The 11,894-nt window shown below is 38.0% G+C and overlaps 2 protein-coding genes across 3 annotated transcripts in view; both read left to right on the top strand.

The window, feature by feature from the left end:
• The window catches only part of LOC107703925 (adenylate cyclase type 3-like), a 32,611-nt gene extending 30,746 nt beyond the window's left edge, over positions 1–1,865 (top strand). For both annotated transcript variants that reach the window (XM_016506731.1, XM_016506730.1), the window contains exons 18-20: positions 383–509; positions 588–712; positions 1,028–1,865. In XM_016506731.1, the coding sequence (XP_016362217.1) occupies positions 383–509; positions 588–712; positions 1,028–1,210 (435 nt within the window). In that variant the 3' untranslated portion in view covers positions 1,211–1,865. The remainder of the gene's footprint in view (positions 1–382; positions 510–587; positions 713–1,027) is intronic.
• Positions 1,866–4,992: 3,127 nt separating this feature from the next.
• LOC107703901 (WD repeat-containing protein 26-like) overlaps positions 4,993–11,894 on the top strand; it is a 14,426-nt gene continuing 7,524 nt past the window's right edge. Inside the window, exons 1-6 of the mRNA XM_016506704.1 lie at positions 4,993–5,801; positions 7,504–7,603; positions 8,174–8,230; positions 8,310–8,446; positions 10,277–10,374; positions 11,381–11,537. Coding sequence (XP_016362190.1) covers positions 5,539–5,801; positions 7,504–7,603; positions 8,174–8,230; positions 8,310–8,446; positions 10,277–10,374; positions 11,381–11,537 — 812 coding nt within the window. The 5' untranslated portion in view covers positions 4,993–5,538. The remainder of the gene's footprint in view (positions 5,802–7,503; positions 7,604–8,173; positions 8,231–8,309; positions 8,447–10,276; positions 10,375–11,380; positions 11,538–11,894) is intronic.

Below are 11,894 nucleotides of genomic sequence, written 5' to 3'. Positions count from 1 at the left end.
CTGCGCGAACAGGGTGCGCAGAGGTATGCTAATACATACGTTGACAGGCAGGTAGAAAAGCCAATTAAAATGCTCGGACCGAGCGTTTTGATTGGACGAACATTTCTTGGTCCTACGCCTTCCACAGAATATATATATATACAGATAAATACATTTAGACCACTTAACTTAATGATTGCTATCGGGATGTGAAGAGACTTTCAACCAGCATAACAAAAAATGTTTCTGAAGACAATCACCTATTGCACCATTAAATAAAAGTTAAAGAGAATTAACAAATCACAGCTTCTTGATTTTATTGCATTTTACAAAACGTCCCAACTTTTCTGGAATTGGGGTTGTTTTAAAACAGAGGTAAAGGTTTTTTTGTCCTTCCCAACAGAAAGAAGCGATTTCAGACCGGGAACGGTGGCAGCACTTGGCAGATCTTGCTGATTTTGCTCTGGCCATGAAAGTCACGTTGATGAACATCAATTACCAGTCCTTCAATAACTTCATGCTCCGCATCGGTTAGTGGCCTGACTTCCAGCTGTGTGTGAACGACACAATGATTACACCTAATGATTTGCTGTGTGTTTTCTCCATAGGGTTGAATAAAGGGGGCGTTTTGGCTGGTGTGATCGGGGCCCGTAAACCTCATTTTGACATCTGGGGAAACACTGTGAATGTCGCCAGTCGCATGGAGTCCACAGGGGTGATGGGAAACATCCAGGTGATGGCTTTCACATTGTTTTAATGATATCTTCTGGAAACACCTTTCCTAAATTTAGTTCAGCATCAGGGACTCTATTACTAGAGGTAGCAATGCTACATATTTCAGTCATGTTTCATTTGATTTTTCACATTTCAAGACACGTCAAAAATCACAAGGGGTTTGTACTAATGTCTTAGAATAAAGCCTGAGAATGTTTTCTAAAAAAACCAAGGACGATGCAACCGCAAGTTGAAAAGTGGGTTTTCGTCCTCATTACTGCAGTGTAACAGTGACGGCGCTGTAAGGCAGCTAAACAAACTCTGCTTCCCCCAGGTGGTGGAGGACTGCTACTGCATCCTGAAGGACTACGGCTTCCGCTTCGTCAGGAGAGGACCCATATTCGTCAAGGGGAAAGGAGAGCTGCTCACCTACTTCCTAAAGGGATGTGAAAAACAAGGCTCCTTCATTAACGGCTCTTTTGTCACCCTGCCGCACCAAGTGGTGGACAGCTCTTGACCGACACGCACACACAGTAATTAGTACTTTCAAATGTGTTTTCTCTATTTATTAGGCTGAGGGAAGAAATGTTGGCAGAGATTTTCTGTTTATATGAGAGAAGTACTATATAATATACATTTTGGAAGTGTGCACAGAGATGAATGAATGAAATCAAACAAGCTGAATGGTTTTATTAGATTGCTAAAGAGATGAACAGGTTGTTTTTAAACTCAAATCGCACCGAATACAATGAACTCTACCGTATATTACGCACTGCGCTGCTCAAAGGAACCGATGAATTACCTATTTTTGTTCTTCTTTTATTTGAAATAGTTTCATTATTTAATCATTTATTTAAAGATTGCCCTGAAAGTCCCTGATATATTTGAATGTTGTTTGCCATTGAAAAGCTACTCCGAATGCCTGTGTATGAAAGCATACTGACTGCCTTTGCCTCTTATGAAAGTGTGTGTGTGTGTGTGTGTTCATGCATTTCTAAAGTCTATAGTCACCTTTATTTATTTTTTTTGACTTTCAACCATTAATAATGGTCATGCATGAGGTTTTGAAAGTCTGAGACCACATTAAATCATGGGTTTTAACCCTGGAAATAACCGTACAGTTCTAGGATTTTAAAATGTATAAAATACATTAAAAGATAACAATATTTACAGTTGAGGTCAAAAGTTTCAGAATCTGCAAAATATTAATTATTTTACCAAAATAAGAGGGATCATACAAAATGCATGATACTGTTTATTTAGTACTGACCTGAATAAGATATTTCACATAAAAGATATTTACATATAGTCCACAAGAGAAAATAATAGTTGAATTTATAAAAATGACCTGATTCTTAACACTGTGTTGTTAGCTGAATGATCCACAGCTGTGTGTCTTTTTTTGTTTAGTGATAGTTGTTCATGAATCCCTTGTTTGTCCTGAACAGTTAAACTGCCTGCTGTTCTTCAGAAAAATCCTTCAGCTCCCACAGATTCTTTGGTTTTCCAGCATTTTTTGTGTATTTGAACCCTTTCCAACAATGATTGTATGATTTTGAGATGCATCTTTTCACACTGAGGACAACTGAGGGACTCATATGCAACTATTACAGAAGGTGCAAATGCTCACTGATGCTCCAGAAGAAGAAACCATGCATTAAGAGCCGGGGGTGAAAACTTTTGAACAAAATTGAGATGTGTACATTTTCCTTATTTTGCCTAAATATCATATTTTTTCATTTAGTACTGCCCTTCAGAGGCTACAGAAGATAGTTACATGTTTCCCAGAAGACAAAATAAGTTAAATTTACCCTGATCTACAAAGTTTTCACCCCCCGGATGTAAACTTTTGAACGGGGTAATTTTTATAAATTCAGCTATTATTTTCTCTTGTGGACTATATGTAAACATCTTTTATGTGGAATATCTTATTCAGGTCAGTACTAAATAAACAATAACATGCATTTTGTATGATCCCTCTTATTTTGGTAAAATAATGAACATTTTGCAGAAGGGGGATGTAAACTTTTGACCTCAACTGTAAAACTCCAAAAAATTCAGCTTTACTAAACTGATTATACTGTCAATGTAATTAGTAATAAAAAATATTGTACTAAATTCTAAAAATAAAACCCAAAGCACTTTCACTGGTGATCTCAGACTTTTGGACCCCATTATGCATTCTAGTGTACCTCACGTGCCAAATACAAGCCACTATGTGCATCAGTTTGTGGTACTCTGAGGATGCAAGTATAGCAGAGGTGTATGAGTATCACTGTGAACGGGTTCATTGTGCGTGTCATTCATGGGCAGTATTGCAGGGATGAACGTTTCTTAGTTCAGAATATATTCCCCACGGTGTCTTTCCTCAAGGATTAGATGAATGTGCAATAGTTTATTCTTTTACGGCATTCTGCTCTCCGGTACAGATTTCAAAAGAGCCCTCCTCTCCCAGCAAGTCATATTTTTATATTATGATGTAAAGTTGTAGTTAAAGAGTATTGTACAAAGAGACAGGACGTTAGGCTGGATCGGTGTGTCTTCTAAACTGGCCTGACAGTTCATTTATTACCAGTGTCAGGGACCTTCTCTGTCGGTAAGCAGAAATGCGTTTGATTTCGATTTTCAGATGTTGAAATGGTTTATGAAGGCATGACTTTGTGGCCAATCTCTGTGGTTTGATGCAGGATTTTGCTCAAATTTGATATTTTTGAATTATCCTTAGATATGGAATAAAATGGCACTTTGAATGATCTGTTACCAAATGCTGTCTGAGTTTGATTATTTTAAATGTTTCAATTTCAAAAATGTTTTTGAATTTATTCCACGTAATGGTTCACCAAATTCCATAGCTACTCCGATTATTGCTACTACATTAAAAGTTTGGTAAGGTGGTATTACAACACTGTCATCAACAAAATAATTAAAGCAACATAAAGTTCTGCTGTTTCGAGAGAAAACTGATATTTATGATTATTTGAGAATAGTTAACAGTTGACAGCTGTTTGGGCAAATAATTCATTAACAATGTTTGCATTACTCCCTTGATATAGTTGTTAAAACCAGCCTAAGATGGTTTGCTGGTCTGGTTTTAGAGGAGTTTTAGGCACTAGGTTCTGGGAGACCAGCAAACCAACTTTTTCAACAGAATCATAAATGAAGAAGCTGGTTTTTGCTCTCCTGTCCCCAGAAACATCCACATTTTACAGTATGTTCACAACACCTCGCAAACACCGTAAAATCCAGACCAACATAGCCTACAAAAGCACACACAAAAAACTGAAAAATCTATTAAAATATTAATATAAAACACTTTATTTTAAGGATCAGTTCTCACTATTAACTACATTTACATTTAGTCATTTAGCAGACGCTTTTATCCAAAGCGACTTACAAATGAGGACAATAGTAGCAATCAAAACTAACAAAAGGGCAACAATATGTAAAGTGCAAATGACTAGTTTATATGTTAATATTATTATTAACTAGCATGCATATTATTAGCATATTGACTGTTTATTAAAGCACATATTAATGCCTTATTCTGCATGACCATATTTTCGATCTCTTAATCCTACACCATACCCAAACTTAATAACTACCTTACTCACTATTAATAAGCAGCAAATTAGGAGTTTATTGAGGCAAAAGTCGTAGTTAATATAGTGAGAATTAGACCGTAAAGTGTGTCCAATATTTGTAAGTACTTTACACAGTGTATTCAGTTTCTGAAAAGAAAAAATATTAAATACAACAAATACTTTTTTTTTTTCCATATTGTGATTTTTGGTGAATTGTCAAACTGACCATAACACCATATAAAAGTATATGGAACTCAAAAAATTGGGAAGAGTCTCTGGTTTCCATTTAAGAAATCTGGTCATGAAGTCTTTCTTTAAAATCCCTTCTCCTCAGGGCAAAGGTCATGCCAGGTATAGCACATCTATACCACTTACAAAAACATACCGAAATTACCATGGTATTACTATAGCTTTGTAGACACAGCTTAATTATTTTATATTTTTGACCATGTGCTATATATAAATATTGGTAGGCCTATTTACCATGTAAATACAGTCATACCAGCATTATCGGTAACGGCATTATTGGATGCAAAACTTTTCTGTAAGTCAACTGGAGAAGTACCATGTCCCTGAGAAGAAAAAAACAGCTAAAACCAAATGGTATGACCAGCCTAGACCAGGCTGGATGACCAGCTAAAACCAGCCAACCAGCTTAGGCTGGTTTTAGCTGTTTTAGGTATTAACCAGCTTGCTGTAATACCACTTCATGGCGTTACTCATTCAGAAAGTATTCAAGTATCACTGTATTGCTATCTGACAGCATCAGTACTTTCTGTTACAGACTGTACAACAAAGACTCGAAGCCAGCACTTTTCTTGAGTGTGGTTTTATGATTCTAGAGAGTTCAAGGTTGTTGCGGCGCTTCCGGGGACGTCATCGCGCACCGACCGACGTCCGTAATGGACCTGCAGCTGTTCTCTGACAAACAATAACAAGAGCGAACGGCGGCGGCGGCGGCTTCCGTGTCTGTAATCGCGCTGATATCGAGCCTGTGAGGCGTCTCGACTCTGACATCGCCGGCGAGGAAACTCTGGCCTCCGCTGCCTCCTCCTCCGACTCGGAAACCGGCGGAGCTTCGCCGCCCCCGCGGAAGAAAAGCCGAGGCTCGGCGGCGGAGGGAGCAGGAGACAGCGGGGCGTCTGCTGCCGGGATCACGGGCCTCTCTGCAGCGTCTCTCCCAACCCCCCACCAGCGCTCGGCCATCCGTCTCAATAACAGCTCGCAGTCGCGCAGATCCGCCGCTGTAAACGCCTTTTATAACATGCAGGCCAACGGGACCGGAGGACAGGAGCCGGAGCCGGAGCCGGAGCCGGAGCCGCAGCTGTCCTGCAGGAACGGAGAGTCCTCGTCCTCCGCCGCGGGAGCGGTGCACTCCAACGGGCTGCTGTCCTCCGCGAATAAAGGACTGCCGTCCACCGAGAGCCCGACGTCTGACACCAGCACGAAGAAGAAGAAACGACTGTCCCAGAGCGACGAGGACGTGATCCGGCTCATAGGACAACATCTCCACGGGCTAGGACTCAAGTAAGTGACTATCGTCGGGTTGTTATTGGATTGGTCAGGCGACATGAAGCCATGATGCTCTCAGTGCGGCTCTCCTGGTCGTGTCAGTGGCGTGTTTGTGTTTTCACCATGCTGTCCGTTGTGTTTTTGTTGTGTGTCACTGATGTTTTAATGTTTTGAAGATCGTGGCACTGGTGTTTTTGTCTTTTAACGATGGTTCTTGTAACGTGTCAGTGCTGTTATTGTTTTCACAACAGTGTCAGTGGCGTTTGTGTGTTGCCATGATGGTGTGAGTCGTGCTTTTCTACCAAGTCAGTGGTGTTCTTTTTTTTTTATGTGTTTTTCAGTGTCAGCAGGGTTTCGTCAGTAGTGATTGTAATATTACTATTTTGTAACATGTCAGTGGATTTTTTTTTTTTTAGATTAGTGGTGCTTTTGTCTTTTCACGATGGTGTCAGTAGTGTTCTTGTAATGTCAGTTCTCTTGTTGTTTTCACAACTGTGCCAGTGGTGTTTTTGTGCTTTCATGGTGGTATCAGTGGATTTTAGTAAAATTTAAGATTTAAAATGTAAGATTTTGTCAGTGGTGTTATTGTTTTTAATAACAGTGTCAGTGGTGTTATTGTGCTTTTGTGATGGTGTCAGTAGTGTTCTTGTAATGTGTCAGTGCTTTTCACAACAGTGGCAGTGGTGTTTTTGTGCTTTCGTGATGGTGTCAGTGGATTTTTTTAGATTTCAGTGCTGTTATTGTGTCTTCATGATCGTGTCAGTGGTGTTATTGTGTTGTCATGATGGCGTCAGTAGTGTTTTTGTAATATGCTGTTTGTGTCCGTGGGGTTTTTTCATGCTGTTTGATGGTGTCAGTTGATTCTTTTAAAGTTTTTAGTGTTTTTTGCTTTCATGAAGATCTCAGCAGTGTTTTTGTCACATGTCAGTGGTGTTACTATTTTCATAACCGTGTCAGTGGTGTTATTGTGCTTTCATGATGCTGCCAGTGGTGTTTTTGTGTTGTCATGACGGTGTTAGTGGTGTTTTCTGCTTTAATAATAATGTAATAATAGTGACTGTTAAGATGTTGCAGTGGTATTTTTGTATTTTCATGCTATTGTTTCTCTAAATTACCAGACACTCTATAATATAATATTGTTTTAGCCAAGACTGTATAATTTAATGTTGCTACAGAACTCAAAGAGCCAGGACTGGACAGAGTACGCAAGTCCTGTCAGACCTTCAAATAACAAAAAGAACAACAAAAAACAAGAACTGTTTTTTAATAAAATCTGAATTTGAAAAGTTAAAAAAAGCACATATGTGTATATACATATCTAGTTTATTAGTTTACTAGTTCAGTTGTTATTGTTGATAAGGGAAAAGCAAGGTAAAATAGCTTTATTGCAGTATGTCTTGCCCAGCATAAACCGTACCGTTCTCTTTAGGTGTAGAAAAGCAGGTGAATTGGTGCACTGCACAGTTTATAGTGAGTTGAGTAGGAGTAGTGTTCCTTTCTAGGAAATGACACATTCAGGAGTTTATGTGTTAATTATTGTGTTCATGAATCAAACACTGACTTCTTGTTGCTAGGAGATTGGAACACTGTCTGTGTGTGTGTGTGTGTGTGTGTGTGTGTGTGTGAATCAGTTCTGTAATCCTTAGGCTATCTTGTGAAAGGAGTATGAATTCACTTCCCAATATTCATTAACATCTTTCTTTTTGTCATGTTTCAGTCAAACTGTGGACCTGTTGATGCAGGAATCGGGCTGTAGACTTGAGCATCCTGCTGCTACCAAGTTCAGGAATCATGTGATGGAGGGGGAGTGGGAAAAGGTGAGTCTTCATGTGGCCAGTATAGGAAATATCTTAACATTGTGGCATGCAGATGAGAGACAACTGGAATGTTTTGTTTACTCTCGGCATGTCAGAATGAAAAGAGTTATTAAAATGCTGTAACATTAATGGCCTCAGATTTTAATACCATGTTACTGAGTGATTGACATATGTTTACCATAGCACTTCCATAGAACTAAAGTAGTTTAAAGAATGGCATGGTATTACTCTGATACAAATCTGAATAACACGCCTGATAGCCATTGTCATGATGACAACCTTTTCTCGTCTTGTTTTCTGTGCATATTTTCAGCAAATTTTAATATTTGGGTTAAATACCCCATTAAAACAGTTATACAATAATGCAGTGGAATCGGAGCTGGAACCAGAATCATTAAACTGCTTATGACTCCCATAAATAGCTAGTAGGATTACACCTTATGGGTGTTTCTAAACTTTGCCCTTTTTGTGTATGTAATGGTCATATGGGTCACAACAAGCCAAACAAGCAACAGATAAGGGTTTGTCAACTTGTGAAAACTCAGTTAATCTGTCTGTGGTTTCTAACAGGCTGAGAGTGACCTCAACGAGCTGAAAGCACTGATGCATTCACCCAGCGCTGTGATGGTAAGAGTCCAAAGTCCTCTGAACATCTCCAGCATCCGGTGTATGAAGGTCCTGACTGATGTTCTCCTGTGTTGTGCAGCGGATGAAGTTCCTGCTCCTGCAGCAGAAGTATCTGGAGTATCTGGAGGACGGGAAGGTTCTAGAAGCGCTGCAGGTGCTCCGAGCTGAACTCACGCCCCTGAAGTACAACACTGAACGCATCCACGTCCTCAGCGGGTATCACACTTCACAACTATTTTGGGGGCATTTGAACAGCCAAGTCATTTCCTCATTTGTTTGAATATCTTAGGTGTCCTGTCATAAGAAAGCAACTTTACTCTGACCTTTGAAAGAAATTCTGCCTGTTTGCAGCCATTCTGTTATGGAGGCCACAGATAGAGAGAAAAAATGTTCAAAATATAGACATTTTATGCTTTTAAGAACCCTGCAAAGAATTGGGTACTGGTAAAAGTTCTACTGAAAAATAAATAAATAAATATTTGTTACTTGTTATAGTGTAATAAGTACCGAGTAATATGAATTAACTGAATGTAATTTCTGTATGGCTAAGATTAGGGTTTGGTTTAGGGTTAGTTTCTGGTAATTATGCATAATTGTCTGTTATTACCATAAGAAGTTCATGTAATATAACTACACTGCCAGTCAAAAGTTTTGAACAGTAAGATTTTTTAATGTTTTTTTTTAAAGAAGTCTCTTCTGCTCACCAAGCCTGCATTTATTTGATCCAAAATACAGCCAAATCAGTAATATTGTGAAATATTTTTACTATTTTACATAACTGCTTTCTATTTGAATGTATTTTAAAATGTAATGAATTTCTGTGATGCGCAGCTGTATTTTCAGCATCATTACTCCAGTCTTCAGTGTCACGTGATCTTCAGAAATCATTCTAATATGCTGATTTGCTGCTCAACAAACATTTATTATTATTATTATTATCAATATTTAAAACTTTGGATCAAATAAATGCAGGCTTCTTTGAAAAACATGAAAAAACTTTTTACTGGTAGTGTACATCATCTTAAAATAAAGTTACTTTTTTTTATTTTGCTTGCCAAAAGCAGCAAAGCGCTGTTTTTCATTTCACATGTAAAAAGAGTGTTCAAACAACTTTAAAGTCAACATGAAATCAAAATTAAATCAAAACCAAAGTCCCACTCTACTTCTATTCTGGTCTGTTTCTCTTGGAAGTAGGTCATGTTATAGCAATAAAGTCTGTTGCAAAAGGTGTTGACTTTAAAGGCCCAGCAGCAAAAAATTACCCATTTATTTTTAAGAGTCAAGTAGGTCATGAAAAAGTTAATTTAGACCTGATTTTAGAACAAAAAACTAAAACCATATGAAAACATTTTCATTACTTGAAACTAACTTTTAAAGAACTTTTAAAATGATTTTATTTCAGCTAGTTGTCAAAGCAAACCTTTCTCATTTTGATTTAATTTACTAAAATAAATCAAACTAAATAAACGAAAACTTGTATAAACATATTAAAAAAACACACACAACAAAATTACTCGCATTTTAAGCAAAACTGAAATAAAAACCCAATTGCGATTTTATATCCCACAGTTCTGACTTCTTTTCTCAGAATTGTGAGATATGAACTCGACAATTGCATTTTTCATAAACGTCACAATTGCGAGACGTAAACTTGCAATCGTGAGAACAAATGTCAGAATTGTGAGATAAAGTCACAATTGCTTTTTTCTTTTTTTATTCAGTGGTGGAAACAAGCTTCCATAGAAAACAGAAAATACGTTAAAAAGAAAAATCTAATTCAAAATATAAACAAAAACCATAATAGTATATCAGTTATACCAAAATAACACTTTTTCAGTGAGAAAAGGATTAATCATGATATGATTAATATGATTTGCAGAATATTAATCCAGATTCAGAATTGAACCTTCTTGTGTCCCATGTGTATTTTTTTAATATTCTTTTCTTTTAGTTTAAATATTCAACTTTAATGAGAGTCTAACAGCTCTGTGGCTCCAGCCTTGTTTGATCAGTGTGTGCTGTTGTTCATCATGATGTCTGCTGTAGGTACCTGATGTGCACTCTTCCCGATGACCTGCGAGCTAAAGCTGAGTGGGAAGGCAAAGGGACGGCCTCACGATCCAAACTCCTCGACAAGCTGCAGAGTGAGCTCACATAAACACATACGACTCCTGTAACTATAACAAATACATTTAGGGGGAAATATCAATGGTCAAACAGACTTTTAGAAATATTCTCTGATCAAGCTTGGACACGTGACCATATTGTTTTGTTTATTAATTAATTATTATAACTTGATTATTACACAGTGGAAAGAACATCAGCATGATTGCTAACATGACTGAAATAAAGAGCTGAAGTAGGATGTTGAGGTTAATTTTAGTGTTATTTGAATGGTATATGAATGCTGCTATCATACTGATTTGTGACCCTGGAGCACAAAACCAGTCTTAAGTGTAAATTTGTCAAAATTGAGATTTATACATCATCTGAAAGATGAATAAATAAGCTTTCCATTGATGTATGGTTTGTTATGATAGGACAATATTTGGAATTTTGAAAATCTGGAATCTGAGGGTGCAAAAAAATCTAAATATTGAGAAAATCGCCTTTAAAGTTGTTCAACTTAAGTTCTTAGCAATGCATATTACTAATCAGAAATTAAATTTTGATATATTTACGGTAGGAAATTTACAAAATATCTTCATGGAACATGATCTTTACTTAATATCCTAATGATTTTTGGCATAAAAGAAAAATCTATCATTTTGACCCATACAATGTATTTTTGGCTATTGCTACAAATATACCCCAGCGACTTAAGACTGCTTTTGTGCTGCAGGGTCACATTTATGTAATTTGAGCAAACAGGATATTTTAACAACAAATTCGACAAAACGCCACAAAAATCCACTGCTGAACCTTACTGATGTTTGTGCTGTTGATGTCACTTCCTGGAGGATGCTGTCCTTCAGGAACTATTGTTAGTTAAAGTACCCATGAAATCAAAATCAAAGTTTTTTGGGTGTTAGTATCAGGGACCTTGTGACTTTCACTTGATGTCCTGTGTTGGCTGAATTCAGATGAAACTGAGTCTAACCCTCTCTGCTCCATCTCTGTGTCCGTCTCTCTCTCGTGTCTCTCCCACAGCGTACCTGCCTCCGTCTGTGATGCTGCCGCCCCGTCGTCTGCAGACGCTCTTGCGGCAGGCCGTGGAGCTGCAGAGAGATCGCTGTCTCTACCACAACAGCAAACTGGACAGCGGACTGGACGACGTGTCTCTGCTCATAGACCACATGTGCAGCAGGTACCGCTTGTCAGATTGATATCGTCAGTATTTATGCAAATTATATGAACAAGGTCAGACATCAGCTCTGTTCCAAACTCTAGTGAGCTGCTTCACTGTCTACTAGCATCGTTTTAATATTTGGTAGCACTTTAGATTAGGGACACATATTCACTGTTAACTTAAAGGGTTAGTTCACCCAAAAATGAAAATTCTGTCATTAATTACTCACCCTCGTGTTCATCTTCAGAACACAATTTAAGATATTTTTGATGAAATCTGAGGGCTCTCTGACCCTGCCATAGACAGCAAGGTAACTACCACGTTCAAGGTCCAGAAAAGTACCAAGATGATCGACAAAGTAGTCCGTGTGACATC

The sequence above is a fragment of the Sinocyclocheilus anshuiensis genome, unplaced genomic scaffold (genome assembly GCF_001515605.1).
Source record: "Sinocyclocheilus anshuiensis isolate Anshui unplaced genomic scaffold, SAMN03320099.WGS_v1.1 scaffold991, whole genome shotgun sequence".
In the NCBI taxonomy this organism is placed as follows: Eukaryota; Metazoa; Chordata; class Actinopteri; order Cypriniformes; family Cyprinidae; genus Sinocyclocheilus; species Sinocyclocheilus anshuiensis.
The sequence above is the reverse complement of the archived record's forward strand: the minus strand, read 5'-3'. Positions and strand labels throughout refer to the sequence as shown.